General features: G+C 40.2%; 1 protein-coding gene across 1 annotated transcript; it reads left to right on the forward strand.

The window, feature by feature from the left end:
- The first annotated feature begins 280 nt into the window (after positions 1-280).
- Positions 281-11,944, forward strand: LOC122785453 (primary amine oxidase, liver isozyme-like). Its single transcript, XM_044051248.1, has 5 exons — positions 281-2,094; positions 3,449-3,567; positions 8,493-8,659; positions 9,344-9,476; positions 10,749-11,944. Exons 1-5 carry the CDS (start codon positions 537-539, stop codon positions 11,031-11,033), a joined length of 2,262 nt encoding a protein of 753 aa, XP_043907183.1. The 5' UTR covers positions 281-536; the 3' UTR covers positions 11,034-11,944.
- Positions 11,945-14,311: the final 2,367 nt, after the last annotated feature.

A 14,311-nucleotide genomic window follows, 5' to 3' on the forward strand; every position in this document is an offset into this window, starting at 1 on the left:
TTTTAATAATATAATAATTTGAAATAGAAATTCACCAAAATTGGATCTGGATCTCTGTGCCACACTGATCATAATCTTGCCATTCCACAGTTTTGGAATGCTGCAGTGTGTGTGTGTGTGTGGTATTTTGGTTTGTCAAATATTTTATGCATCCAAAAAATGACGTGAGTCACTCTTTATCTCTGCTGTGAATAAACAGTTTGTTGTGCAATCAGATTGATATATATTAAATGTTTAGGAGTGCGCACGCAAACGTTTCTTTATTGCAATCTTCATTTATTAAAGATTAGATGGCGTGCGTAAAATAGTCCAATAAAAGAGACTTTGGAGCTGAGCGGAATTTGGGAGGAAAAAACATCACTCCAGGGAAGATGAAGGGGCGGAGGATGCGGAGATCCGTGCACAGGAGGATGAAGGAGGGGTTTGTTGAGGGCGCAACTCTACTTTTCAGAATTGCCTGACTGCTCGCCTTTGCGCAGGACTCAGTCCTCTGCTCTCTGTCTCCAAGCTCGTGTGTGTGAAGGCAGAGCGGAAAAATGAACTCTGGTGTGAAATGGTTGCTTATCCTCTTCGCCCTCGTTTCCATCATTCTTAACATCATCCTGATTGGCATTTACTCCAACAGGGCGCCCAAATGTTCCGCACAGCGCCTGCACCCACTGCGAGGCAAGCACGAAGAGCGCAGCCTCATGTTCGCGGACCTCACTCAGGAGGAGTACGCGCAGGTCCAGCGGTACATGCTCCAGCAGAAGGACCTGGACATCTCCACCAACCGGATCACTGAGCCGAGGGCAAACTTCTTGTTCTTAATCGACCTCTCTCTGCCCAAAAAAGCGGACGCGCTGGCTTATTTGGACGGTAAAGGTGCTCAGCCGGTGAGGGAGGCGACGGTGGTGGTCTTCCACGGCGCACGGGGCTTCATCAAGGAGTACCTGGTGTGGCCTCTTCCCAACCCGAAACACCACCGAGATGTGACCACTGAGAGGTACAAGAGGGAGCTGCCCATCAATGCGCGCACGGTCACCGTCGGAGAATATGTCCTGCTTTTCCAATTTTTTGAGAAAAACTTGTTCTCCAAACTCAAGAAGCTCATGAAAGAGAGTTTCGACGTTGGTCAGGGCAAGACGCTGAACGCACTCGAGCAGATGCCGCGCGGACTCCGATCTGGAGACAGAAAGACGTGGATCAACTTCCTGAAGGACGTGAGCGGCATGTACGTCAACCCGGTGGGTTTGAACGTGCTCATCAACCACGAGAGCGTTAATGCATCGAACTGGAAAGTCGAGCGGTTGTTTTATAACGGCCAATACTTTGACAGTGTGGAAGAGCTGAAGCGGAAATATGACGCTGGGACTATAAAGAAAATTATCTACAAGGACTCTCCAAACCACGCCTCCCTGAAAACCAGGACCAAGCCGCTGCAAATTGGTCCGCAGCTCTTTTACGCAGAGGGGAAGCGCTTCAGCGTCAGCCACAACCACGTCCTCTACCTGGACTGGAGCTTCGCTTTCGGGCTCAGCTCTCTCACGGGCATGAGGGTGTTTGATGTGCGCTTCAGTGGAGAGAGAATAGCGTACGAGCTGAGCGTGCAGGAGGCCATATCTGTCTATGGCTCCGTGACACCAGGGATGATCCTCACCAAGTTTGTAGATTCCAGCATCGGAATAGGACGCTTTGCGCACGAGCTGGTTCGTGGCGTGGATTGCCCCTCGGAAGCCACGTATGTGGACACATATCGCTACATAGATGTCCCAGTCCCGGTCAGATTTAGGAACTCCATCTGCGTCTTTGAGCACAACATGGGTCAGCCCCTGCGGAGACACTTCTCGGATTTTTCGCACCACAGTTTTGGAGGAATGGTTAACAGCGCGCTGGTGATGAGAACCATCACAGCCATAGGAAACTATGACTACATGTGGGACTTTGTCTTCTACCAGAATGGAGCAGTGGAGGTCAAGGTGCATGCGACCGGCTACGTCTCCTCCTCTTATCTGGTGGACGGCAGTCTGAGATACGGACACCAGGTAGCAGAGAATGTCCAGGGGAACATCCACACACATTTCATCAACTTCAAAGTGGACCTGGATATCTCGGGTAAGTGGCAAAACGCAGGGGAGGCACAAGCCTTTTTAGGGCCCAAAGCACACATTCATATAAGGCCCCCACCACCTGCTGAGGCACTGATGCACAAATATATGAACCCACAATATAAGCTTATATTTCTGTTTAACAATACAATAGCAAGATAAACAAAGAGTGTATATTAATTTAAGGTCACATTAGATTTTTTTATTTTTTTTGGCTTGTGTGTTTTTTTTATTATTAAAATTGAAAATGGTGTACAGTCGACGGAAAGTGCAGAAATTAGATAAATGAATACACCATATATAATTATTTCACTATTTAATTATTTCCTGGTCCTTGTTGCAGCGCATCATCCATTTATTGTATCTGTCAAACTCGTCCATCAAAGTCAGTGGGCGGATTTCTATCACCTGATTGGTTACCCTGCATATCAAGTCAAGGGAAATCGATTCCAGATAATGGATTGATGCAGAGTTATTCTTTCTCAATACCCAAGTACTTGCATACTTGAGAAGTACTACTGGAGTACATACTCGCCAAGTACACAAGTACGATCAGCAGCTACTTCCTTTTGCTTGTTTAAAACTGCATTCGGGGACACAGAAAAATATTTATGTCAGGTTCATATTTGTATTCTCGGCTGCTATGTACAAGTGAAATGCATTCTGGGATACATGGCTTTCTCCACGCATGTTACTTCAGACCCTGTGCATTTTAAATAGGTCTCACACATTCATTAAATATATTGAACCGTGAGCCAACTGCCTGCTTCAATCATTGTGGAGCTCGGCTCACCACTCTCTCGTGTGTTTGAACAGGAAATGCGTAAATTCAACGATTTTGACCAAAGAAATGTTGAAATCATACAGAAAACTGATTTATAGAACTGTCAAGTGGACAAACAGATTTTCTTTTATCAATGTTAGTATTTTACTTCCTCGCCTGAGCACACGTCACTGCCCACCACCACCTGTGAGCTGCTAATGAAAGCCTGCTCTTTAAGGAGGTAAACTATGTACAGCAGTGACCCTGAGTGCTAATTTAGTGCTAATCCTTATTCAGAACCTTGTACAGGAGTTGGTTGCTGAATTGATGCATCACATTCATGCACACATCCAAACATGACTGATGTCTGTTTTGTCTTTTTTAATTTTAAAATAACTCTTGTAGATTGAAAAGACTCCTGTGTGAGCAGCCTGGATAAATAGACATGAAATGGCTTATGTTTTATTAGATGAGCCTTTTGTAGCTAAACTGTGTTTTTTACACTCAGTCTCTGGTTCCCAGTGACGTAGAATAAAAACAGGTCGAGTAACAAAAGTAAACTCCATGTGTTTTCATACATGTTGTGTTTCTGTTGCAGGATTAAAGAATGTATTCCAGACCAAAGACATGCAGTTTGTTAACGTGTCTCTGCCGTGGAGTCCAGATCGCTACGCCATGATCCCTGAGCTTGTGGAAAAACAAGTGAAAACCGAGAAGGTCTGCCTTTGTCTTCTTTTCTCTTCCTCTCATATTCCTGTCACTGCCAAACTAAAATGATTCTTTGTTTTATGGAGCAAAGAAACAAAGACAATATTCACATTTAAGAAGCCAAAACAATCAGGAATCTAGTTTTATCTAGTTTTAAAGAGGCCATAGCATGTTATGTGAGATGTACTTACAAACATGAAGTTTCAGACCAAAACCACACCCACAGAACACCGACTGTCTTGTGATTGGCCAGTTACCTGGTAGTGACGTCATTGGCAGGTCAGCTCACGGACCCGCAGTGCCCCCTCTTTCCTGCTCACTGCTTGAATTTTCATTGTGGTGCATGGATGCAAGGTACAGTATTATAAGAACTGGATGTAGCTCCGCCCCCTCTACCTTGAACACAATGTTGTCATGGTGGCCACGGTCACATATATGTTAGTTATGGAGGTCTACTTACATATATTAACTTGTTTTCATGGTCACATATATGTTAGTTATGGAGGTCTACTTACATATATTAACTTGTTTTCATGGTCACATATATGTTAGTTATGGAGGTCTACTTACATATATTAACTTGTTTTCATGGTCACATATATGTTAGTTATGGAGGTCTACTTACATATATTAACTTGTTTTCATGGTCACATATATATGTTAGTTATGGAGGTCTACTTACATATATTAACTTGTTTTCATGGTCACATATATGTTAGTTATGGAGGTCTACTTACATATATTAACTTGTTTTCATGGTCACATATATATGTTAGTTATGAGGTCTACTTACATATATTAACTTGTTTTCATGGTCGTTAGTTATGGAGGTCTACTTACATATATTAACTTGTTTTCATGGTCACATATATGTTAGTTATGGAGGTCTACTTACATATATTAACTTGTTTTCATGGTCACATATATGTTAGTTATGGAGGTCTACTTACATATATTAACTTGTTTTCATGGTCACATATATGTTAGTTATGGAGGTCTACTTACATATATTAACTTGTTTTCATGGTCACATATATGTTAGTTATGGAGGTCTACTTACATATATTAACTTGTTTTCATGGTCACACATATATGTTAGTTATGGAGGTCTACTTACATATATTAACTTGTTTTCATGGTCACACATATATGTTAGTTATGGAGGTCTACTTACATATATTAACTTGTTTTCATGGTTTAACTTGTTTTCATGGTCACACATATATGTTAGTTATGGAGGTCTACTTACATATATTAACTTGTTTTCATGGTCACATATATGTTAGTTATGGAGGTCTACTTACATATATTAACTTGTTTTCAGGTCACACATATATGTTAGTTATGGAGGTCTACTTACATATATTAACTTGTTTTCATGGTCACACATATATGTTAGTTATGGAGGTCTACTTACATATATTAACTGTTTTCATGGTCACATATATATGTTAGTTATGGAGGTCTACTACATATATTAACTTTTTTCATGGTCACATATATGTTAGTTATGGAGGTCTACTTACATATATTAACTTGTTTTCATGGTCACATATATATGTTAGTTATGGAGGTCTACTTACATATATTAACTTGTTTTCATGGTCACATATATGTTAGTTATGGAGGTCTACTTACATATATTAACTTGTTTTCATGGTCACATATATGTTAGTTATGGAGGTCTACTTACATATATTAACTTGTTTTCATGGTCACATATATGTTAGTTATGGAGGTCTACTTACATATATTAACTTGTTTTCACGTCACATATGAGGTCTACTTACATATATTAACTTGTTTTCATGGTCACATATATGTTAGTTATGGAGGTCTACTTACATATATTAACTTGTTTTCAGTCACATATGTTAGTTATGGAGGTCTACTTACATATATTAACTTGTTTTCATGGTCACATATATGTTAGTTATGGAGGTCTACTTACATATATTAACTTGTTTTCATGGTCGGTAACTTGTTTTCATGGTATATATGTTAGTTATGGAGGTCTACTTACATATATTAACTTTCATGGTCACATATATGTTAGTTATGGAGGTCTACTTACATATATTAACTTCATGGTCACGATGGTCACACATATATGTTAGTTATGGAGGTCTACTTACATATATTAACTTGTTTTCATCATATATGTTAGTTATGGAGGTCTACTTACATATATTAACTTGTTTTCATGGTCACATATATGTTAGTTATGGAGGTCTTCTTACATATATTAACTTGTTTTCACGGTCACATATATATGTTAGTTATGGAGGTCTACTTACATATATTAACTTGTTTTCATCTTTACGTATTTGTTAGTTATGGAGGTCTACTTACATATATTAACTTGTTTTCATGGTCACGTATATGTTAGGTATGGAAGTCCACTTACATATATTAACTTGTTTTCTTGGTCACATATATGTTAGTTATGGAGCTCTACTTACATATATTAACTTGTTTTCATGGTCACATATATGTGAGTTATGGAGGTCTACTAACATATATTAACTTGTTTTCATGGTCACGCATATGGAGTTATGGAGGTCTACTTACATATATTAACTTGTTTTCATGGTCATATATATGTTAGTTATGGAGGTCTACTTACATATATTAACTTGTTTTCATGGTCACATATATGTGAGTTATGGAGGTCTACTTACATATATTAACTTGTTTTCATGGTCACATATATGTTAGTTATGGAGGTCTACTTACATATATTAACTTGTTTTCATGGTCACATATATATGTTAGTTATGGAGGTCTACTTACATATATTAACTTGTTTTCATGGTCACATATATGTTAGTTATGGAGGTCTACTTACATATATTAACTTGTTTTCATGGTCACATATATGTTAGTTATGGAGGTCTACTTACATATATTAACTTGTTTTCATGGTCACGTATATGTGAGTTATGGAGGTCTACTTACATATATTAACTTGTTTTCATGGTCACGTATATGTTAGTTATGGAGGTTTACTTACATATATTAACTTATACTTTTCACGTTACTGTATTCACTATCGTTGGTTTGACATTCATTTACATCGGTCACATAGATGAAAGGCATTATGGGAGTAATACTACTGCACATGCTCTATGGGCCGCACGACCCAGAAATAAACCAGGAAGTTAGAGTGAACAATGGAGCCAAAGGGGCGGAGCTACATCCAGTTCTTATAATACATCCATGGGTACAATCTCTGTCAACGTAAAGACGCAGATCACTGAGATAGTGCTTTGTAAATTTAGTTACTTTGTCAAATACTGTTACAGAGTTGATTATTAGTTACATTACCTGCATAACATTCCGATTCCGGACTCTAGTGCCCGGACTAGGAGGTGCTGCTTTGTAGAGCTCAGGAAAAAAATAAAACTGCGCTCTCAGCAGTGGCTGAACTGATTGTTCTGGACATTTAGGGCTTCATAGACGAGATCATGGCGCTGATACACACACAAACACAGCATTCATTGGCACTTCCGGGCTATGGCCTCGTTAATCATGAAAAGAGCTTCAAACCGATTATCAAAATAGTTGAAGATTAATTTAGTAATCAAAAAAAAGTTGTTTCAGCTCTAGTTTAGTTTCATCCTGAATCTCCTCATATTTGCATGTTTTTGTATTGTTTATTCTGTACAACTCTTTCCATTGTTTCAGGGTTTTTTATGACCTCTCTCTCTGAACTGTTTAGTGATTAGTCAAAGTCTTATGGAGCCATTCCATTATACACTTCTACTCGGCGACACTCGTTTTTGTTATGGATAGAACCTGGTAGCTGGTGCCTTATTTAGAACTTGCTCCAGGTTTCAAGGGAGCTGGGCTGAAACTAAAATGTGACTTAAGTGCTGGCCACTGATTGGTCAGAGAGTGTCGTCACTAAAGAGTCATGAGCACGACATGCGACACAAGAATCAAGCTGAATAAGTTAAAACGACTTTAAAATCATCTCCAACATTTAGCAAAGGAAATGTGTCAAATGTGGAGTGTGGTGGATTTAGAGACTCACTGCTCTCACCGGTCATCTTGACCTCATTCACTGGGATTCAATTCAGTGATTGTGTCAGACGGAGTCTGGTTTTGATCAACTGATTCTAACGATCAATAGAATGTTCTGCTTTGACCGTCGCTAGTTTGTGTCACTTTCTGGAGCTGTGTTATGATGAAACGACAAACCTGATACCAGACCTGAGTAGAGGAGAGTAGAGCTACAACTCTATAATGGAAAAGTGCTATTAGAGTCTAAGAGAGATATTTACTTTAGAACAGTGATCAGTGACGTCACCACCGAGTTGATAACAACATTGTTATAGTATTTTTCGCACGCAGTGTAGCAACATTTCTACAGTTCTATGTGTATGAGATATTTACTGTGAAACCAATAAAAGCTAAGTGCTATGACCGCTAAAAGTAGCTCATCTTGGAATCCCATGTCAGGCGTGCTGAGGTTTCCAAGTCAAAAATCTTTTGACTACAGATGGAACACAGTAACAGAGGTGCATTCAGTGAACCTCGTAAATTTCAACACTTAAGTAAACACACAAACTTTTCCAAATACCTTCAAGTAACCTTGTGAATATAATCACTTCTATCCACCAAACAAACGCCTGCTCTGAGCCTTCTCAGAGGAATCTTTGTCATGTTTGTGTTCAAATGCACAGCCTCGACACTTACTGTTAGCGAGCTGTACTGGCTAACGGTGCTAAAGTGTCACCTTTGGTAAAGTATGTGTCCTTTTGTGTTAATCATTCTGGAGAATGACATCATCTGGGATCTGCTCACATGTGTTTGGGGAGTTACCATCACCACAAATGAAAGTAGAACAGTACAGCTCTCTAAATGGACGTGCATCATATTCTGCATCACTACCATCTGTGCACATGTGAAACGGCCTTCACTCTCCACAGGAGGCGGCCCTGCGTCACCACACTAAGACTCCGCGCTACCTCCACATCGCCAGCAACAAGACCAACCGCTGGGGTCACCAGCGCTCCTACAGGCTGCAGGTGTACACCTTTGCAGGGGAACACCTGCCGGAGAGCGAGGCTGAGGAGAGGGCCATGTCCTGGGCCAGGTGAGACAGTGGGTAGCATTGTTGCCTCACAGCAGGAAGGTGACAGGTTTGAATCCTACTGCACCTGCACCTACAAGTGTCTTTTGTGTCCTGGTGTTAGAGGCTCCACCCACAAATGCAACACAGGTTATTTGTTGTGGAAATATTGTTGAGAAAAGAAACAAGTCTTTCAGTCAGAGAATCAACAGACGATTGTTTACAAATTATTACCAGAGGACGAACAAAGACTACTAAGTCGACACATCCATCAACAGAGGTGGGTGTGGTCAGTGCAGCTGCTTCTGCGAGGCCTCGTTCTGGATGTGTGTCTTGAAACCAGTTAGCACAGCAAAGCTGCTTTACTCTGCACACAGTATTCAGGATGTGTTTCATCGTTGAGACCCTGGGAATAATCTACTGTTTACATATTTTCATTTGAATCTGCTGAATCTCTATAGACCGTTACTTGCTTACAGCTGTTAGCATCGTACATGAACACAGCAACATTCACAAATCTGACGTCATCAGTGTGTAGATTTTCACCAAACTTTATTGACAACATACTTCAAAGAAGGTTCAGATTGATGACAGGAAGTTGCTAACAGTTGGTCCCGCCCCACATGCAACAGAAAAACAAAGGTAACAATAATAAAAAAACAGAATAAAAATAAAGCCAACTCAAAAATGTCTGTCTGTCTTCTCCAGGTATAAAGTTGCTGTCACTAAGCACAAGGACTCAGAGCAGAGCAGCAGTAGTCTGTACAATCAGAACGACATGTGGAACCCTGCTGTCGACTTCAGCAAGTACATCGAAGACAACGAACGCATTGAAAATGAGGTGTGTGTGTGTGTGTGTGTGTGTGTGTGCAGATGGAATCTCCTGGGAGTTATTCCATCAACGTAGCTAAGAATTGCCAGACTTAGGTGTAAGCTTGAAGCTTGACTAAGCTCCACCTCCCAATCTAGCTCCAAGTCGTTCCATCAAGTGAAATCAGCTGGCTCCACCTGACGCTTAGTCAAGCCTCACCTGTTAAGCCTCAACTTGTGCACGCCCACAGGGAAAATAAAAAGCCCATTCTAGTCGAGCGTGGAAACTGTCAAAAATGCCGAAAAGCAAGGGAAACGAGTGTGCAGAGATGTTCTCCACAGCGGAGCAAACCCTCCTCATGGAGGTATATGATATATGCAGGTTACAGCAAATCAATCATCTATCTCCTGTCAATCGGAGGCCCTAACCCTTGTTACATCAAAATAATGATGATCTCTTTAAATTTCCTTTTATTATATTTTTTTGCTAATTAGTTTAATTTTGTATTTATTTGTGTCTTATATTTTATTTTGGTGATAATGTTCTTTAATGTACTTATAGATAATATATAATTATTAGTATAAATCATTTCTTGAATACATTTTATTATATAGTTTATGTTTTACATTTTCTTTTATCATTCCACAGTTGTGTGTCTCTGTTTCTGTCTATTGGACATTGTTTGATCATAGATGGTGCTAAGCTTCACTTTTAGCCTGCTACAGACCAGGTTTGCCCGGCAGCATAAGTTACCATGGTTACAGGACTGGCATTCACATTAGCCAGAGGCACTCGCAGAACTCAAGACTGTTCACTGTCCTCGCTCCCAAATGGTGGAACGAGCTCCCCATCGACATCCGTACAGCAGAAAGCCTCCACATCTTCCGCCGCCAACTAAAAACACATTTCTTCCGACTCTACCTCGACTAAGACGACAAAAAAAACAAAAAAAACAAACAAACTTGTACATCGCACTTATGACTAGCACTTCACAGTTTGGTTTACTTGAAGCTCTTACTTACTTCTAGCTCTTATTTGTACCCAAATGTTAAAATGCACTAATTGTAAGTCGCTTTGGATAAAAGCATCTGCTAAATGACATGTAATGTAATGTAATGTAATACAATGTAATGTAATGTAATGTAATGTAATGTAATGTAATGTAATGTAGCCACCTTGGTGGAACAGGGTTGAGGCTCAGATTGATGTACAGATGGAATCTCCTGCACGTGTGAACACAACAACAACAACACACATACTGTATGTATATGATGTATATGATGTGTGTGTGTGTGTGTGCAGGACCTGGTGGCCTGGGTGACTGCTGGGTTCCTCCACATCCCACATGCTGAGGACATCCCAAACACTGTAACCGTGGGTAACGGGGGCGGGGTCTTGCTGCGGCCCCACAACTACTTTGACGAGGATCCGTCAATTAATTCTCCCGATGCGGTTTACTTTGGTCCTGGGAGTGAAGAAAGCTGTGAGAACAACAGGATGGCCTGCCTTGCTCAAGACACCTGCAGCCCTGTGTTGGAGCCCTTCACTTACCATGGGTTTGAGGGAGTCATGAAGTTTGAGGATTAGCAATGATTCACTGATCACTGCTGGCTGAGCTCAATGTACACTGGTCGGTAAGGTTATCTTATTTTGGATTGATTGTAAATCGAGAAGATACCATTTTAATGGGGGCACCTCAGTCCAGGAAGTAGCAGATCCAGCTTTGGGGACCCGAAGCAGAAGATGCAGAATAATGACATCCTTTCTGTAGGAGCCTAAACAAAGGTGCTTGGTTAGTTAGATGTCACTCATTCTTTATTTAGATTTTTTTTAGATGTCACTCATTCTTACATAATGGACCTTTAAATGAAACATGGTCTTTTTTTCTTCTCAGGCTTTTTGACATAGAAACATAAAGTTACATCTTTATATTGTTGCTTTTATCAAGTTTTCCACAAACAGCATTTATTGAGTGAACCCTGTAGAACATATGCCAGGCCTATACATGTCAATGTAACACAAATACACACTCACACAAACATCTGTACATCAAAAGAAAAGGTGGCACTGGAGAGAGAATATCAGAGTATATTGTTCACAGAGGTCAGACATGACGTTTTTCTTTGTGTCTGTTTTTAAACACAACACGTGGAAACTGATGTTCTCTCTGCATGCGCAGGTTAGTCCTGGTGTGGTACAGTAGTATTGTCTTATTCTGACGTTCACCATGCTGTAAACTCACATTTTCCTCATTCACACGTCAAAGCTGAATCTGGAGTTTGTGGATCAAACAAACCTGTGTTTCGAAGTTGATAATAAAGTGAACTGAGCTGCCAAAGAGACTGAATACTTATGAATATAAATAACGTGATGTAATCCACGGTTTGTCCTGTCACTGATGATTCATGTGTTCATGTTTCTGCTGTTCTTATTCATGGTGACACACTGGTATTAGAAATGTTCCTGTTGTTCTGATGAAATAAATCCGATTTTAACGATGTTGTTTTTCTTTATACGTTAATCTAAGTTTGGTTCCTGCTTCTTTGACAGTTCCATGTGTACAGACTAATTACAACATTACTCAGGCTCAGGATTAGTCAATCTAATGTTTATGAATAGCACAAACACAACATTCAACTTTCACTTCTTTAACTGTCTGATCTGTATCATGATAATGATCACTATCATCAGATTTTAAAATAAAATGATGGTCATATGATTGAAATATAAATGGAATTTGATCCGTGTTTTCATGGTTTTTGCCTCTGAAATGTGGGTTTTTACGTCCACAGCATCCTTTGAGGACATTGTCACATCTCACTTTGGTGCTAATATAACATTGAAATGTTTCTTTATGATAACTTCCTTTGTTTGTTTGGTTTTACAATGTCTACAGTTCTAAATCTTTTCATTCCTTTGAATTCAAAACAGTGACTTACTGCTGTGGTCCTGAGACACAACAGAATAGTTATCTAGTTTCAAATGCTTGCAGGATTATACTTGATAACCGTGCATGTGTCTGACCGTCTGTCCGTCTGTCCTGTTACATCCAATACAAATGTAGTGATTGAACACTTTTTGCTGTCATCCTCACCTGGAGCTGCATGTAAACTGTCAGAGAATGTGGACACACACACACACACACACACACACACACACAGAGTTAAAGGACTGGCTGTCTCTCGCTGGTTCTAAGTGTGAGTGACTGAAGGTTGACGCTTATCACCTCGCAAACAGTTTGTTATGGGCTGTATTTTCGACTTCTCTGTTGTTAAATACAGTATGTATAAAATCCATGGTTCATCATATTTATGAATATTTTATCAACATATTTATGAACAGTAAACTTGTTCATGTTTACAAATCACACATTGGGTTCTAAAGACGTTTTAGTCTCTGTAAAATAATTGAAAGTAAGATTTGGGGAATCATATAATGATGATAGAGTATTCTAAGGTTACACAACACGTTATGTTTCAAACACACTCAATAATCAAAGCTCACATATGCTAATGTGACAGTTCACATTACATCAATGTTCTGAACTGTAAGGCAGCACACTCAGCTCCAGCCTCTGATCGTGGATCTCATTCAGTCCTGGACTGCAGTCTCTGATCATGTCAGCAAGTCCAATCGCTGGGACGGCATTCAGATTGTGTGAAAACAGAGCACAGTTCAAAAATGACTCCACTTTATTTAGAATCTTGGGAAAGGGGTGCATGAGGGCAGAAGTGGGTGTTCCCCACTCACAGGAGCGGAAAAACAAACAAAGGACAGGAAGCAGCCTGAGAGTCAGTGGACGTCACATTCAACCACAGCAGAAAAAAACACCAGAGTTATATTGTGCAAAAGTAATTATTCTGCAAATAAAGGAGACAGCACCTCATACAAGAGACAAAAACAAAGAAATAAATCAAATCCAGACTCCCCGAGGGCCCCATGAGGCCCCAGGCTTGTGCTCATCGTGGTCTACTTAACACATGATGTTTCATCCTGTTACACAGAAGTTACCTGGACTTTACTCACTGTTCCCATTATTCTGAGCAGTGATCTGCTGATGAGGAGCCGGCCTCGCAGGAAACACACAAGATCTGTGGATTTGCATAAAGCTCCACAAGAGTCCAGAGACTCTGTCCTGAGTTAGTTTGTAGAAACGACTGTAAATAGAAAGCATGCGTGTGTGTGTGTGAGTCTGCCATCTGGAAATCATTGAATAGGAATGGCTTCTATGGCAGGACATGACAGCAGCAGGACATGAATGAACTGCTGGTTCAATCCTGGTGTGGAGCTTTGCTGCCTCTACTGGCAAACCTCAGTTACTGCATATGAAGAGACATAGCTTCAAATATTCAATATTTTTAACTGAGATTACACTTGTTAATGTAAATCTCCTCATCCACATATTTCCATGGTGATATGTGCATCTGTGAGTTCACACAGACCATAATACACCAACTCACCAACCACATGTAACAAATGTTTCAAACAGAGATAATCCACTGAAATGACTGTTACTGGATGGAACGTGTGAAAGCACCCTCAATTTAGTCTGAAAGTACCAGGAACTAAAAATAGTACCTGGTCTGGCGAGGTTCCAAAAGCTTGCTGAGTAGGAACTGTGTGATGATGGGTCAGAGTGTCCTCACAGGAGGAGACGTCCACACACACACACACACACACTCATCAAGCCGTACTGTCGATCAGTTAAAACTACTGAATAATCCTAAAAATGTGGGTTAATCTCTGACAACTACAGGAGTCTGCTGTAAAGTCACTAGTCACTGTGTGTGTGTGTGTGTGTGTGTGTGTGTGTGTGTGTATGCATGTGCGGGTATTACTAATGTTGTGGGGACCTAAAACTGTTT

Source organism: Solea senegalensis, linkage group LG19 (assembly GCF_019176455.1).
Source record: "Solea senegalensis isolate Sse05_10M linkage group LG19, IFAPA_SoseM_1, whole genome shotgun sequence".
Lineage (NCBI taxonomy): Eukaryota > Metazoa > Chordata > Actinopteri > Pleuronectiformes > Soleidae > Solea > Solea senegalensis.

Bases quoted from the DNA above. Each gene is read 5' to 3' on its own strand.
- LOC122785453 (XM_044051248.1), top strand. From the start codon at position 537: ATGAACTCTGGTGTGAAATGGTTGCTTATCCTCTTCGCCCTCGTTTCC. The intron at 2,095-3,448 runs GTAAGTGGCAAA...TTTCTGTTGCAG, and splicing joins AGTGGACCTGGATATCTCGG to GATTAAAGAATGTATTCCAG. The intron at 3,568-8,492 runs GTCTGCCTTTGT...CACTCTCCACAG, and splicing joins AACAAGTGAAAACCGAGAAG to GAGGCGGCCCTGCGTCACCA.